This window comes from Babylonia areolata, chromosome 3 (genome assembly GCF_041734735.1).
Source record: "Babylonia areolata isolate BAREFJ2019XMU chromosome 3, ASM4173473v1, whole genome shotgun sequence".
NCBI lineage: Eukaryota > Metazoa > Mollusca > Gastropoda > Neogastropoda > Buccinidae > Babylonia > Babylonia areolata.
The window spans coordinates 27,450,849-27,468,330 of record NC_134878.1 but is presented as its reverse complement, the minus strand read 5'-3'; the positions used below and the strand labels follow the sequence as shown (position 1 = coordinate 27,468,330).

Sequence of the window (17,482 nt, the reverse complement as noted above, 5' to 3'; positions counted from 1 at the left end):
ATCATTCTGACAAGAAAAAGAATTATTGTGGTTTATGTTTTGCCACAAAGAAACAGATAATGTTTATGAATGATGAGTATGCAATGGTTTGTGTGCAGCCATCATTGAATGGTGCAGATGATGACACAGACAACAGGTCTTCAAGGCACACCAGTAGTGGAGGTGTTTGGGGTAGGTTACTTGGAGTCTCACTTTGCTCTTCTTTGGGTGGTGGGCAGATGGGGATGGTGGTGGTGGTGGAAGCGTCCACTTCAGTCTGTTGGTCTCTGAAATGCAGGAGTATCTCTCTCAATTTCAGTTTCAGTTTCAAGGAGGTGTCATAGTGTGCAGACTTATCCATATAGGCTACACCACACATCTGTTTGTCTCAGGAGCAAGTATGACAGGAATAAATGTTTAAGATCTGAATGAACATGGAGCTTTATGTAGTCAGAGCATATAAGAAAATGTGCATGTTTGGGTCATGTTTGGGGCTGTTACTGTCAAATGATTATAATCATAATATCACAAATGTATGTTCAGGTTTTGGGATTGAATGGTTGCTGGATGGATAGTGTTGGGGTAAAATGTTAAGACAAGGGGCCATGGTGCTTTGGTCACAGCACAACTGAAGAAAATCAATCTTTGGGTCTGTTCTTGAGGCTCAGTTGCTGTCTTGAGATGAGCACAAAAATTGTTCAACAAATTTTTGGCAATGTTTATTATTTTTAGTGACACATAAACTGTCAAAAGACTGTTCAGATTTTATGCACTCATTCCTCACCCCACCCAGAACAGGTAAGAGTTGATGACATGTAAAACATGACAGGGCATGTTGCAGTGCACCATAGAACAGCAACATGACATTGGGGACAATGACTATATAACATGACGGCATGCTGCAGTGTACCATAGAACAGCAACATGACATTGGGGACAATGACTACATAACATGAAGGGGGCATGTTGCAGTGCACTATAGAACAGCAACATGAGGTTGGGGACAATGACTGCAAAACATGACAGGGCATGTTGCAGTGTACTTTAGAACAGCAACATGTAATTGGAGACAGTGACTGTAAAACATGACAAGGCAAGTTGCAGTGCACCATAGAACAGCATGACATTGGGGACAGTGACTGTAAAACATGACAGGGCATGTTGCAATGTACCATAGAACAGCAACATGACATTGGGGACAGACTGCAAAACAACATGACAGGGCACGTTGCAGTGTACCATAGAACAGCAACATGACATTGGGGACATTCTGCAGAACAACATGACAGGGCACGTTGTAGTGTACCATGGAACAGCGTGACATTGTGGACAGTGACTGTAAAACATGACAGGGCATATTTGCAGTGTACCATAGAACAGCAACATGACATTGGGGACATACTGCAGAACAACATGACAGGGCACGTTGCAGTGTACCATAGAACAGCATGACATTGGGGACAGTGACTGTAAAACATGACAGGGCATGTTGCAGTGTACCATAGAACAGTAACATGACATTGGGGACATACTGCAGAACAACATGACAGGGCATGTTGCAGTGTACCATAGAACAGCATGACATTGAGGACAGTGACTGTTGGCCTTGTAGCATGACAGGGTGTGACAGTAAGCAATGGAAAGGAGGCATACCAAACAGAACTAAATTACTTTGTCAGTCAATGTCAAAGACACGTTTTGTTGTTGCTGGTTTTTTGTTGTTGTTTTTTTGTTTGTTTGGTTTTTTGTGTGTTTTTTTTTGAAAGTACACCAATTTTTGTTGGTAAGTACTTTTATAACATGATGGCAGTTAACAGTACAGCAAAGCCCAATGTGTTTGAGGAGGACAGAAGGTGTCAGTGAGTGGTGTGCATGTTGCAGACAACCCCCCCAGGTCCAGGTTTGACGATGGAGGCAGTGAAGGGAAGAGCTCAGCCTCCACCCTCTACAAGGTCATGCCCAGCAAGGTCAGTGTGTATGCACCATCACACCCTTTCTCCACCTCTGTGTGTGTGTGGTGGTTCTGTGTGTGTGTGTGTGTGTGTGTGTGTGTGTGGTTGTTCAGTATGTGTATGTGTGGTTGTTCAGTGTGTGTATGTGTGGTTGTTCAGTGTGTGTGTGTGTGTGGTTGTTTAGTGTGTGTATGTGTGGTTTTTCAGTGTGTGTATGTGGTTGTTCTGTGTGTGTATGTGGTTGTTCAGTGTGTGTGTGTGTGTGGTGGTTCAATGTGTGTGTGTGGTTGTTCTGTGTGTGTGAGGTTGTTTTCTGTGTGTGTGTGTGTGGTTGTTCTGTGTGTGTGGGTGGTGATTCTGTGAGATTGTGTGTGTGGTTGTGCTGTGTGTGCAGTTGTGCTGTGTGGGTGGTTGTGCTCTGTGTTTGTATGTGGTTATGCTCTGTGTGTGTGTGTGTGGTTGTGCTGTGTGTATGTGGTTGTGCTCTGTGTGTGGTTTGTGCTCTGTGCGTGTATGTGGTTATGCTCTGTGTGTGTGTGTGTGGTTGTGCTGTGTGTATGTGGTTGTGCTCTGTGTGTGGTTTGTGCTCTGTGCGTGTATGTGGTTGTGCTATGTGTGTGCATGGTTGTGCTCTGTGTGTGTATATGGTTGTGGTGTGTGTGTGCATGGTTGTGTGTGTGTGTGTGCTTGGTTGTGCTGTGTATGTGCGTTGTGCTTTGTCTGTGTGTGTATGTGTGGTTGTGCTATATGTGTGTGTGTGATTGTGTTCTGTGTGTATGCGTGTGTGTGGTTGTGCTCTGTGTGTGTGTGTGGTGGTTATGTGAGTGTGTGTGTGTGTGTGGTTGTGCTGTGTGTGTGTGTGGTTGTGCTCTGTGTAGGTATCAGCAGCCTCACTCGTCAAACTGAAGCAAAGACTAAAAAACGTCATTTTCCCCAAGCCTGTAACTTGAGTGATGATTAAGAAATAAAGATACATTTTATATGGAAATAAGTTCACTTTCTCCTCTTTCCAGTTCTGTTTTTGTTTTTCATCTGTATTTTATCTTTGTTGAATAAAAGAGTAAAAATCAGGGGTAGTCGAAAGGCTTCTTGCACGTCGTGGCCGACCACTCCGACACAGATCGCATCAACTGGTTTTCGTGTCTCTCTTTTCTTTGCTTGGCTTGCCTGTCCCATCTGATCTACAGAGTTATTTTTAGTAGAGCTGTGTTTGTCTGAACCCATCTTTTCAGTGAATATTCGTTCGGCTTGCAAAACCACATATTGTGAAAACAACGTGTAAAATACGATTTTCGCTTGACTTTAAACTTAAAATTCTCAAAATTGGTAATAAGTACAGTAGTAATCATAGATATTAATGAGAAGCTTTTTTAATTTCCTTTCAAAAGGTATACCCAACTACCACGTGGTAATACTGGTGCAGACAAGCTCTGAGTCGAAAGAGCGGCTGTGCATCATTCGGATGCCAAAATGGCAGTAGAAGCAGAGCCAGACTTCAACAATGAGCTTGGTCGGTTCTGAAACCTTGGAGTTCATTTGATTTTACTATCGCACTGTTGATTATATCATCGATTAACATTTAAGAGGGGGTATTTTTCATAAATCAGTGCATGAAAGTGCTCAGTCACTGGGAATACCCCATACTGCCACACCTCGTTTCAAATCTAACTAAAGTGATGATCGTTTTTTCTTATTTTCAAGATGGAATTAATGATAAGTATGCTAAGTTGCTGTTTGTTGAAATGAAATTAATCAGCAGACATATTATATAGTAGCGGTTTCACTTTTATTTACAAAACACAAATTATTACACACAAAAAATTCTGTTTTTCCAGAACATCATCCTTCCTGCAACTTGATACGTGTGTCTGTCCAGTTAAAAAAAAAAAAAAGAAGAAGAAGAATTTAATGTTAAATCCTAGAGATCATATGAAATAGATCTAAAAAAAATTTCTTCAAATTGAATTATTGCTGTACCCCATTTTAAAGGCCTTGCTCAGCTGAATACAAATCACTTTATTTCTTAAAAATAGCTTGATAAATGATGAAACTGCATCTGTTGCTATTTTGACAAATTTTGCTGTGTGAGAATTTGCAAAAAAACAACTGGATTTTATAGCTCAGTATCAATAAAACGATCAGGTAATATAGCTGGAAAAAAATTTTAAGCATCTTTACTATGAACAAAATATCATTTTCCTTAATTTTTAGCTGTCTCCGTTGTTTAGTATACATGCAGTGATTCTGTAAAATTGGAGATTTGTCCAAAAGCTCAAAATGACACGCAGAAAGGCTTAATTTTAATTAACTTCAATTGACTGTAACTTTGGTTCTAATACACATAGAAACCTAATTTTTGTGGTGGGATGTTTGTTTTGACTTAGTTTTAATCTAAGCTTGTTTAAATGTTGTTTTAACAGAATTTATATTTTTTCTTAAAAAGGTTTCCAGTACATACTCTGTGTGTGTGGATGTGCCCTCTGTGTGTGTGTGTGGTTGTGCTCTGTGTGTGTGTGGTGCTTTGTGTGTGGATATATGGTTGTGTTGTGTTTGCGTTGTGCTATGTGTGTGTATGTGTGGTTTTGCTCTGTGTGTGTGTGTCGTTGTGCTATGTGTTGTGTTGTGCTGTGTGTGTGTGGTTGTGCTCCATGTGTGTGTGTGTGTGGTTGTGCTCTGTATGTATGTGTGTGGTTGTGCTGTGTGTGTGTGTGTGTGTGGTAGTGCTGTGTGTGGCTGTGTGTTGTGCTCTGTGTGTGTGTGTGGTTGTGCTCTGTGTATGCATGGTTTGTGCTCTGTGAGTGTGTGGTTGTGCTCTGTGTGTGTATGGTTGTGCTCTGAATAGAACAAAATATAGAATACTTTTTATTGTCATAAAACCTTAAAGTTTATAAGACATTATGAAACATAAACGTAAACATGAGCATACTAAGAAGAGAAACATTGAACAAATTTCGCCAGCCTTGGCTGTAATTCTGTTAGAAGGATCAGTTCACTAGGTTTTGCATTTGGACGTGTGTGTGTGTGTGTGTGTGAGAGAGTGTGTGTGCTTGTGCTCTGTGTGTGTGTGTGTGGTGCTGTGTGTGTGGTTGTGTGTATGTGTGTGCTGTGTGTGTGTGTGTGTGTGTGTGTGTGTGGTGCTCTGTATGTGTATGTGTGGTTGTCCTCTTTGTGTGTGTGGTTGTGCTCTGTGTGTGTATGTGTGGTTGTGCTCTGTGTGTGTGTGTGGTTGTGCTCCCTGTGTGTGTGTAGTTGTGCTATGTGTGTGTATGTGTGGTTGTGCTCTATGTGTGTGTGTGTGGTTGTGCTCTGTGTTTATGTGGCCTGCCAAACATGTTGAGGGGACTGCAGAGGTGATGAGAACACAGTGGCACACCCACCTCTGTCATATGTCTGCTGACCTCTTTTGCTCTGATGGTAAAAGATGGGCTGCTTCCTTCCCAATTAGATTAATTGTAATGACAAAGCAACAAAACAAAAACATTTGGCTAATTCATCTACATCACCCATAGCAAACAAATAACAAGAAGCATCAGTATAAATTACCAGCATTTCATGTGATAAAAAGATCAGTATATAAATACATGAAAAGGTGTTGGACTTCTGATCAGTGTTCACCAGTGATCAGGATGGTGTTATAGTCTTGGGAAAGGCAGTTTCCTCTGATTTTCGTCAGTTGTGAATGGGTACTGGACCTTGTTTGGGGAAGGTTAAAAGGGTGGAAGGAAAGGATGGGGCCCCACCATCCTATGCCTAGCCCTAAACACAGAAATGAATTCACTGCCCCTGTGGCAGCAAAAGGTTATGGGACCTTTAACCTTTTTTCTGACATAAAACTGGTTTCTTTTTATAACAGACACAGAAAGTGTGTGTTGTTGTTGTGTAATGACTGACACCAAAAGACAGTATGTATGTTGCTGGGGTAGTGCCGGACAGGTCAAAAGACAGAATGCATGTTGTTGGCCTAGTGCCTGATGGGCAGGCTGTGTGACTGTTACAGAGTGGAAGCATGCGTAAGGACAGTCGTGACAGCGTACGCTTGAACGGCAGTGTGCGAGATGCCTCCCCTCTGGCTTCTGTCAAATCAGGGTCGGGCAGAGAGGTCAGTAGTGGGGGGTGTCTGGGTTAGCCCTGTGTTATCAGGGTGGACAGTTCTCTGGTTTGTTGCTTGTATATGTGCAAGAAGAAGCATAGTCACATCACTGACAATAATTCTGTTTGGGTGGTGGTGGTTTTTTGTTTGTTTTTTTAAGTCATTATGAAGAAGTTAAAACTCTGATATAAAATTTTGTTTCAACATTTCCTTCATTTTAAATGCAGGCAAAAACACAGTGTTGTTGAACCTGTTTTGGAAATGATACTCAGGCTTCCAGTAAAGACAGGTCAAATAGCATTGTTCATTCATTTTTCTGTGCCACCTCTCCTTTCTAAAACTGGCAGCATTAGTCCTTGATGGCATTTGATTGGCTAGAGCAGGGCAGTCTGACCTCAGTGAGATAACAGTCCTTCAGTGACTGTCATACTGACCTCAGTAAGATTACAGTCCTTCAGTGACTGGCATACTGACCTCATTGAGATGACAGTCCTTCAGTGACTGGCATACTGGTCAGCAGCAGTCAGGTCAGTAGAGTCGTGAAGTTGGATATTAAAATAACCCCAACAAGGCAAAGTGAGAGGGAAGAAAATTTGATGTGGTGTGGGTGAGTTGAGTCATGAAAGTTGGATATAAAATATCCCCAACAAATCAAAGTGAGGGGGAAGAAATTCAGGGTATGGTATGGTGTGGGTGACAGGGCCAGCGTCAGAGCCCCACACCTGCCAAGGAGATCCTCAGCACACAGATGGTTCGCCCCAAGCCCACGGACAAGAAGAGCCAGTTCCTTAAGACTCTACGCAAAGACATGGAGAACGGCATGCACAATGGTGTGGCCGATCACCAGGAGAGCAACAACAACGTGGTGAGGGGCAGCGGGATGAAAACTGCCTGACAGAAACATGGGTGTACAGTTAATTAATACAAGCAGTTTATACACTGTGAAATAAGTCATAGGTGGTGTGGGTCATTCTGTGTGTGTGTGTGACCCCAAGAAGTCATGTTGTGCTGATCATTCTCTTTGTGTATGTGTGTGTGTGTGACTCCAAGAAGTCATTTGTAGTACTGGTCATTCAGTGTGTGTGTGTGTGACCCCAAGAAGCCATTTGTAGTACTGGTCATTCTGTGTGTGTGTGTGACCTCAAGAAGTAATGTGCTGGTCATTCTCTGTGTATATGTTTGTGTGTGTGACCCCAACAAGTCATGTGGTGCTGGTCATTCTCTGTGTTTGTGTGACCCCAATATGTTGTGTGGTGCTGGTCATTCTGTGTGTGTTTGACCCCAAGAAGTCATGTGGTGCTGGTCATTCTCTGTGTGTGGTGGTCATTCATTGTGTGTGTGTGACCCCAAGAAGTCATGTGCTGGTCATTCTGTGTGTGTGTGTGATCCCATTAAGTCATGTGGTGCTGGTCATTCTGTATGTGTGTGTGTGTGACCCCAAGAAGTCATGTGGTGCTGGTCATTCTCTATGTGTGTGTGTTTGACCCCAAGAAGTCATGTGGTGCTGGTCATTCTCTATGTGTTTGTTTGACCCCAAGAAGTCAGGTGGTGCTAGTCATTCTTTGTGTGTGTATGACCCCAAGAAGTCATGTGGTGCTGGTCATTCTGTATGTGTGTGTGACCCCAGTAAGTCATGTGGTGCTAGTCATTGTATGTGTGTGTGTGACCCCAGTAAGTCATGTGGTGCTGGTCATTCTTATGTGTATGTGTGTGACTTCAAGTCATGTTGTGTTAGTCATTGTATGTGTGTGTGTGACCCCAGTGTCATGTGATGCTGGTTTTTGTGTGTGTGTGGCCCCAATAAGTCATGTGGTGCTGGTCATTTTGTGTGTGTTATATCAATTGAGGAATGTGTGTGTTGTAAGAGAAAGGGGGAGGAAACAGGTTGTGAACGGGGTCAGTGAACTATGTAAGATGTGTATGTGTTGAACAAAGGAATGTATGTGTTGTACATAGGACATGTGTGTGTGGAACAGAGGCGTGAACAGGGTCAGTGAGCTGTGTTACATGTGCGTGTGTTTAACAGAGGAATGTATGTGTTGTACATAGGAAATATGTGTGTGGGACAGAATTGTGAACGGGGTCAGTGAGCTGTGTTACATGTGTGTGTGTGTTGAACAGAGGAATGTGTGTGTTGAACAGAAGTGTGAACGGGGTCAGTGAGCTGTGTTACAGGTATGTGTGTGTTGAACAGAGGAATGTGTTGTACATAGGAATGTGTGTGTTGAACAGAAGTGTGAATGGGGTCAGTGAGCTGTGTTACATTGTGTGTGTTGAACAGAGGAATGTGTTGTACATAGGATCCTATGTGTGTGTGGAACAGAAGTGTGAATGGGGTCAGTTAGCTGTGTTACATGTGTGTGTTGAACAGAGGAATGTGTTGTACATAGGAATGTGTGTGTTGAACAGAAGAATGTACGTGTTGTACATAGGAATGTTTGTGTTGAGCAGAGGAATATATTAGGTAGGTCCGTCGGCCACTGTGGCTGTGGTTAACAGTGCAGTCCAGACCCATAATTTGACCATTTTCAACTCGCTCGTTTCACTAACAAACTTAATTAAATAACACCAATCTTATACTGGAATAAAGTTCATTCTTTCATCTATCTTCCTGTGGTATTTGTTTTTATCATTCGAGTCAAACTGGTATGCGCCGGGCGTTCAAACACAAAGGGTGTCGCGTCGATTTTTACTGCGGTGACAGACTCCGCCGTGCTTGCCGCGCGAGCTGAATATCATGTGTGTCACTCGATCACTTCGCGCTGCATTGATTGGCCATGTATAAATTTAGAAACTATGTCACTGGAAAGCCAGGATTCTCACGTTTTGATTGGTTAGAAATTTGTTGGGGTTTTCATAGGAAGTCGATCTGAAAGTCGCAGCGAAAGTGTGAGACTGATGTTTGCGACCCTATAACATACGAACCAGTGTTTCAAATCACGAGCAAATTACAAGAAAAGAAAGTTTAAACTATGCACTTTCAAGTGCAATTCATGGCTTTGTTATAAAGAAAGAGTCTCAAACGCGCTTTGGAAGAAAAACGAGTGATCGATTTCGGATCCCGCAGCGCAGCTCGACCATGGCGGCGATCGAAGAAGCCTCCGTCTTCTCGTCATCATCGTTTGAAGAATGGAAAACACGCCAACTTACAGGTTGGTGAGAAGCACAATTTTTTCAGTTTGTTTATTTTGAAAATAAATATAAGTAGTATTTTTTTATATTTTTGTGGGTTTGGATGAATCCTAACAACTTTGCTTCAGCAGTGTTGATGTGTAACCGGGAACAGTAACGCTTCGTCAGTCACGTTATTTTTTAGCACAATTATGATCTTTTATTCGAAAATTTACCGCGATCGACAGCTGTATCTAGAAGATGAATTGTCGGATTATTCAATAATTTTTTGTTGTACAAGGGTTTTGAGTTATTGAGAGCGGATTGATGGTTTAATATTGTGACCGACGTCGGACAGCATGGGAACACGTGTATCTTTCCACTTCTGTTCTGATCGTCAAACGCCAAGACAATTTCATGCGTCTGTGTGTGTGTGTGTGTGTGTGTGTGCGTGCGTGCATGCGTGCGTGCTTGCGCGCATTAGTATGTATCTTATATGCTAAGTGTGTATGCACAGAGTTAGTGTCTGTTGAACTGATGTAGCATGCATACATGAGGTTGCCTGAGTATGGATTAGTTATTGTGTATGTGTGTGTGTAAATGATGTAAAGAATAAATAACTTACATGATTAGTCAACATGAAATAAGTTTAAGATATGTTGTTACATAACACTTACATCAATTTAAGTGAAACCATTACAGTGGAGTAGTAATGAAATTAGTAGATCATGTATCAGTGCACATTCATCACACACTCATGCACACACACATATATAAATGATATATATGCAAAAGCATCCATGAAATGGATTTTAAAGCATGAGAGCTGTCTCAAATTTCATGCCTGTGTATTTCAGGTGATGATCAGTATAAAGCCTTAAGGGCGACTGTTGCACACAGTGGACGAGGAAGACCACCATCAGCACCCCAGGTTCCATTCAGCAACAAACTCTTGATGCAGTTAAATATGTTAAAGCATCAAGAAAACAAAACCTGGGGGGAAATAGAACATTTTCTACACAAATTGTTCCCAGAGTGTACCTTTCCACGTGTGGTGTCAATAGTTGAGCGCACTGTTAAGGAATTTAGCAAGTGTGAAACGATCAGTGGTGCTGAATGTTTTTTACAAGAAAGGGAAGATTCATGCATCTTCCCTGGCCCCTCCTGTCAGAAGTTTGGAATTACACGTGCAGATCTTTTGAAAGGAACTGTAGAGGACCGTGAGGCTTTACTCAGTTGTCCTATTGGTCTTGTGTCTGAAGTATGTCACTTAGGCAGGATATTGAGGATAAAGGATGCAACATTGCACAAATGACACCTGGTCAGAGATTTGCCACCAACCCAGCAGCTCAAATTAAAACTGGGGAGGCTCAGAGCAGATGAGGCTCGCCTGCGTAAAAACAGAAGTAAACCAGGGGGAGAGAGTGCACTTCAAGATTTTTTAGAACTTCCTTTTGAAAGTGCAGAGGTCATCAGAGGCAGCAGGAAAAAGCAAAGAACTGTCAAACAACTACCTCCTACTTCAGACCCAGAGCCAGCATGCAGCAAAGAAAAAAATGAGGACATTATCACACAGGAACTAAGAACGACAGAGGAGGTGTCATTTCTTAAAGCAAAACTGAGTGAAAAAGAAAGGGAACTGCAAATCAAGGATGCTGAAATGACTGACTTCTGTTATGTCAAATATGCATATTTACAATTACTCTGGTGATATCTGACAGCATAGTATCATCATGATTGTAAAAAACTTGCTCATTTGTTACTAAAACCCATATGCTTTGTGACTGTTTTCATTGTTATTTGCATTTCTGATAGCATTAAGTCTTCCAAAAAACTGTATTCTACATGCTTTTCTGAACATGCACATATCTGAAATGTTTTTGTAGCATGAAAATTTTCTGAGATATCAACATCATAAGTCGGCATGTTATCACTGTGAAATCAGGCCATTTGACACTTGACAAAACTGAATATTTTGCTATTTTGGAGGCACTGTCTCTCTCTAAGCATGTTCTTGAGTAGGCCAGAAAAAATTCAGCATAAACTAGGTATTGGTGGTACCAAGTACAGCAAAGAACAATGTGGTAAGTCTTCATCTTAAAATTTTATGACAGTCTAAAAATAGCAATTTGTTAAATCTGTCAAAACGCGTCATTTTTGCACATTTTTAGATGCCGTTTTCTTAAAAACTACTGGGTATAATGCAATGAAAATTTGCATGTGAACTTAGTTTTTTATGTTCTTTCCAATGGTGTAATTAGTTTTTAGATATGTTGAAGTTCAAAATTTAAGTGGTCCTACCTAAATATATGTTGTACATAGGAATGTTTGTGTTGAACAGAGGTGTGAACGGGGTCAGTGAGCTGTTACATGTGTGTGTTGAACAGAGGAATGTATGTGTTGTACATAGGAATGTTTGTGTTAACAGAGGAATATATGTGTTGTACATAGGAATGTTTGTGTTGAACAGAGGTGTGAACGGAGTCAGTGAGCTGTGTTACATGTGAGTGTTGAACAGAGGAATGTGTGTGTTGAACAGAGGTGTGAACAGGGTCAGTTAGCTGTGTTACATGTGTGTGTTGAACAGAGGAATGTGTTGTACATAGGAATGTTTGTGTTGAACAGAGGTGTGAACAGGGTCAGTGAGCTGTGTTACATGTGTGTGTTGAACAGAGGAATGTGTTGTACATTGGAATGTGTGTGTGGAACAGGAATGTATGTGTTGTACATAGGAATGTTTGTGTTGAACAGAGGAATATATGTGTTGTACATAGGAATGTTTGTGTTGAACAGAGGTGTGAACAGGGTCAGTTAGCTGTGTTATATGTGTGTGTTGAACAGAGTAATGTGTTATACATAGGAATGTGTGTGTTGAACAGAAGTGTGAACAGGGTCAGTTAGCTGTGTTACATGTGTGTGTTGAACAGAGGAATGTGTGTGTTGAACAGAGAAATGTGTGTGTTGAACAGAGAAATGTGTTGAACGGAGGAATGTTTGTGTTGAACAGAGAAATGTGTTGAACAGATTAATGTTTGTGTTGAACAGAGGAAGGGGGAGGAGGAAGCAGAGGTTGTGAACGGGGTCAGTGAGCTCCAGCTTGATCAGGACCTGGACCAGCAGTGCAATGGCAGCATTAAGATCCTCTCCTCCTCCATGGAGCGAGAATATTCGTGAGTACCACTTAACCCCTTAGTGTATTGTCCCTACCTGGGAATTTTGAATACCTGTCCTCTCTAGCTCCCAGTGATAGCAACGGTCCTGATTTTGTTATTACCTGTCCCAGTTTCCTTGACATTTTGCCAACTGCAGGAGCTAATTTTGGGCCAGCTAGGGTCACCATGCCTACTTTGTGAGACTGACTACAGTGTGCTCCAGTGATGAGGTGCTGAAGAAATGCCAGCACAGCACCAGAAGACTGAACAGTGCTGAACAGCCAGTCTTCAAATTCAAAACACAATTTGACTTTGTTGCAAGTGTCTGTGGGGGTTATATTGCATGCATACTGGTGCTATTGTGAGTGAGTGTTCCTTAAAAAAAAGTTTTAAAAAATGTTTCAAATTGTTCCTGTAAAGAGTTGGGAGAAGTTACTATCTTTGAGTTCCTTGTGGAGGGGATAGTTATGTCTGACAGATCAGAGGGGATGCTGCATTAGATACATGCACACCATCATGCACGCACACACAAGCTGACATGCAGGTCTGATAATACAACATGATACAAAAGTACTGGTACACTGAAAACAAAGCATGCCACTGGGATGTGATATGACTCATACAAAAGGGACCACATACACCATGCTTGATGTGCAACACGTTGACTTTGCACGTAACTTTGAAACATGAGCAGAATGCATACGCCATGTCAGGGATTTTCTATTTACTGTTGACCAAGACCATGTTGGAATTTCTGAATGGGGTGATTGTGTGTGTGTGTGTGTGTGCAGATTTTTGTTCTCTCTGGGCTGGGATCCACAGGCAGAAACGGAGTTGATCACAGAGGATGAGAAACGAGAGTTCCTGAAGCGCTCTGGCAAGGTGAGACACTGAGAGAGATGGAGGTGGTCGTAAATATTCAGTGCTGTCCCATTGGTGCATGCGGTCATACATGCACACAACAGCTATGTTAACCCCTAGGCTGCCTATATGACAAGGTAACACGTCAGCGCAAGCATGTACGCTTCGCTGCCACAATGAGGAGATAACTTGTCATCAAAATATTCAGACTTTTCCCTGGTTTGCATTCAGTTCGTTACAAAAATACTGGTAGCTTTAGCTTGGGGAATCTCTCTAGATTCTATTCATAGCTAGAAACACCATCTACGTCATGAGGCAGTCCTTTATTTGAATATTTTGGTTGGGTTACTGGCCGCAGTGTTTGCCTGGCTCCTCTCCTCGCTCGAACAACAAAATGTCGGACTGATGCCATGCTCAAGACATGCGATCGTGGCAAACTAAATCAACCAAGATTGCTTTCTTTAGTTGATGTTCAAAGAATTGAAGCCTAAATTTGAAGGAGAAGACAGTGATGAACATTTATAGGACGATTTGATAGAAAATAAAGGGAGCAGTCAAGAGAGTGGCCAAGATACAGCTGTAGCAAACGACAGAAAGTGACCGAATTATTAGCAGGACACAGTGTGATCAATTTTCTTGGCACTCAGCCATCGCAGTTTGTTGAGAACTGGATAAAGTGACTGTGTGAGAGGAGTGAAGAGGAGGGGATGAAGACTGAGGGGGCTTGGCCTCACATCCATATTATCACTTGGAGAAGTCACGATGCGTTGTGTATCTGTCTCTTTTTTAAAAACTTTTTATTGTGGTTGTTCAAGTATGATTTTGTGTGTGCAGATATCCATTTGTCCAGAAAATATATTTTAGTGCAAATTACCTGACTAATGTTTGTAATGAACAAGTTGAAAATGTGATAAAAAAAACAAAACACTGATTTCGAAACAACAGCATGTCACTGAAAATATATAAAATGGGAAAACATCACATGTTTTATATTCTTTATTCATTTACCTTTCAGAATTTTTTTCTTTTTTATGGGTCTTTCTCCGATAACAAAGAGCACAGAATTTTTTGAAAATTTATACCCGTTTTTTTTTTGGAAAATACCCTGGCAAATAGATTTTACTTCTATCTTATTTTCCTGGCAGCGAAATGGTTAACACACATGCACATAACCCACAGCCATTTGCATCCAAGCTGGTCATTTGTAGAAGCTTTCAAGGCCATCATTTAGGTTGTCAGCCAGTCTGCTTGGCCAATTATCATGTTTGGCAGAAATTTACCTACTGGAGTTATTAAATAAGATTGATGAAAATTATTTTAAGCGTTTGCTCATTATGAACTTGTGGCTGTTGTGATGCTGTATATTGTGTGGATGGATTGAGGTCTTTCCCACTGACCATTGGGCATCTTCAGGGGCTGGTGGATGTCCATTTTCCCTGCTGTTATTCTTGCTCTGCATGGTTTTGGACAGACAACACTGTTAGTGGAACATGATTTGTCCTTTACCTTGTGTGTGTGAAAGAGAGAGAAAAAAAGTGGAGCTAGCAATGCGAGTGGCAGGACAGCCTCTGTAGCTTTAGCCCTTCTCAGTCCTTCACATGGATTCCCAAGTTCAGTGTAAAAAGTCTCTCAAAACTCACCTATTCCCTTCAGCTTACTGTCTGTCTTACTTGTGGGCTTCTTGGACTTTTGCCACCGGTGTGTGCGCTTGCGTGTTTTTGTGGGCGTTCGCTTGTTTGTGTGTGATGTAGTGGGATAAGGAATTCTGTTTTGTGGTGCATCACACTTACTGGTGATTGTAGACATTTGTATGGTATATCATTCTTGAATGCATGAATATTTACGAACATAAAACTGATATTATAAACGCCATGAGTTCTCTGTATGGGAAGCATGAGCGTCATTCAGATGTTATTTGTATTATTGGTACTGGTAAGGGAAAAGTTTTAAAGGGAGGTTGATGGAGGGCCGGACAGGCGAGATCAGAAAATTGGTTAGGTGTTGGAGTGTTGGACCGATCAGTCTGAGGCTGTGTTTTGGCAGGATGCATTGTCTTTGTGAAAGTGCTTTCCTCACTCCACCCAGTTGTGAATGGGTACCAGACTAAGGTCAGGGAAGGTTAACTCACTTGCTGCCATTGTCCGCATATGCGGATATCATCGGAAAAAGTGTTCGATGCCAATGTCCGCATATGCGGATTTGGATTTTGAAAAGTCGCGCTGTTGGAGTGATGTGTTGGATACGAAACTCAAAAGCAGAACTGATTCTTAAGTTATCTCCGGCCAACTTTTCATTCACACACACAGCGTGTGTGCAGTGACACACTCATTAGCAGACGACAACGAAGCATACCCTCGGTCAGCTCTGCAAATTGTTTGACAAGATGGTGTCGCGTCGAAGTGTTCGACATGGTAGGAGAGGTCAAACGCAACACAGCATTGAAGCTACTTTGGAAATGATCCAAACTGAAGGCTCCGATGTTGAAGGAGATAATGTTGGTTTGTCGGATAGTGATTTTGAACCCTATCCCGATAAACTAGAAATAGATTCGGCCGCTGAAGAGGGTGTTTACAGTGGAGAGGAAAGCGAGTCCTGACCATGTGCCAGCTGACCGACACTGACAACGAAATCACTGAGGACACAGACGACTTTGCTGGTGTTTTTACCAGTGATTGGACTGAAAATGGTGAGTGTGTATGTATTTTATATATATATATATATATGTGTGTGTGTGTGTGTGTGAAAGAAAACAATGTCACATGCTCAGGTGTACAACTGTGTATGTGTGTGTGTGTGTGATTGCATGCATATGTTTACTTATTTTCTGTTTTACTTGTTCATTTGTAGAACAAGGTGCTGTAGAAATGACAGTAATAGTACTAATACTGATGATACTGTCATTATTGTTTGTAATATTGTAAAAAAAAAAAAAAAAAAAAATCTAAAGTAGTTTTCTTTGACTACATGTAAAAAAACTTACCACATTATGCTTCCATTCACATAAATATTTAGAATAAACAAGGTAATAAGCAAACAAATAATTTAAACAACAATAAGAAGAAAGAGTCAGACCTGCATGATCATTTGTGTGTGTGTATGGTTGCAGGGCATGTTGCTGTGCTGAAGTGGCAGGACAAAACACCAGTTCATGTGCTGACAACAGTCATGCTGCCAACTACCATGGTCAGTGTGACAACACAACACTGTCCTGAAAGACAGAAGCCAGCTGCAGTACAAGACTACATCACCAACATGGCTGGAGTGGATATGAGTGACCAGCTACTGCAAGTGCAAGGTCTGTGAAGACCTGTTCAAGCGCCACAACACACCAAGACACCAAACTGCCAACTGGTGTCCAAAATGTGGAGTTCCACTGCGTGTGAAGCTGTGCCCAGGACTCAACATCACCTGCCATGAGCTTTTTCACTCCAGACAAGACTGTTGTCAGTGATAATACATCAGGTTTTTGTGTGCAGTGAACTCCCTTTTTTATGTAGAGACAATATTTTCTTTTGTGTGCGTGATTTTCAACTTTCTCCACCATCTGTTCTTACTTCATTGCATGTACTAGGTCTTCAGTTCCTCAAATAGTGTTAGGATGTGATGTGGAACATTTGTAAGCTGTTCAAGGACACTTTGTATACCTTTCTGATGGGTGCAAAAATGCTACAAAATACTCAAAAAATGAATACCGTGATCAACAACAAGATGGTGAGTAAATAATTTTTTTTTTTTTTTTGCACAAATATGGAACAACATTCACTGAATACACATACTAAATTTCAATTCTCTGGGTGTTTATTTGTTTTTTTGAGAATTTTTTTCCCATCCTATACAAACCCTGGGTTTTCAGGGATTCGCAAGGGCAAAAACTCTTGGCATGGAGTGAGTTAAAAGAGCTGAAGCAGAGGATTGGGTCCCACCTTATGCTGAGCCCTTTACACAGTGGATATGAATTATGTAACTGCCCCTATGGCTAAAGAACTTAGAGCCTTTTTTTCTCTGAGGGAAGGTGCCTTCTGTGGGGCATGGTGTGTTTGTGTGTGTGTGCCCCAAGTGAAAGAGGACAATGACTTGTCTGAGTGTGTGTGTTCTAGGTGAAAGAGGACCATAATGTGTGTGCCCCAGGTGAAGTAGGACCATGATGTGTGTCTGTCCCAGGTGAAAGAGGACCATGCATGTGTCTGTCCCAGGTGTAAAGGACCATGATGTATGTGTCCCAGGTGAAAAGGACCATGGACCATGTGTGTCTGTCCCAGGTGAAAGAGGACCATGATGTGTGTGCCCCAGGTGAAAGAGGACCTTGATGTGTTTGTCTCAGGTGAAAGAGGACCTTG

At 41.7% G+C, this 17,482-nt stretch overlaps 1 protein-coding gene across 2 annotated transcripts in view; it reads left to right on the top strand.

Annotated features, from left to right (window-relative positions):
- Positions 1–17,482, top strand: part of LOC143279904 (uncharacterized) — a 32,352-nt gene that overhangs the window by 11,825 nt on the left and 3,045 nt on the right. The window contains exons 6-11 of one of the 2 annotated variants that reach the window (XM_076584222.1): positions 99–171; positions 1,861–1,946; positions 5,929–6,030; positions 6,722–6,886; positions 12,178–12,302; positions 13,076–13,166. In XM_076584222.1, coding sequence (XP_076440337.1) covers positions 99–171; positions 1,861–1,946; positions 5,929–6,030; positions 6,722–6,886; positions 12,178–12,302; positions 13,076–13,166 — 642 coding nt within the window. The remainder of the gene's footprint in view (positions 1–98; positions 172–1,860; positions 1,947–5,928; positions 6,031–6,721; positions 6,887–12,177; positions 12,303–13,075; positions 13,167–17,482) is intronic. The other variant, XM_076584223.1, reaches the window with a different exon arrangement.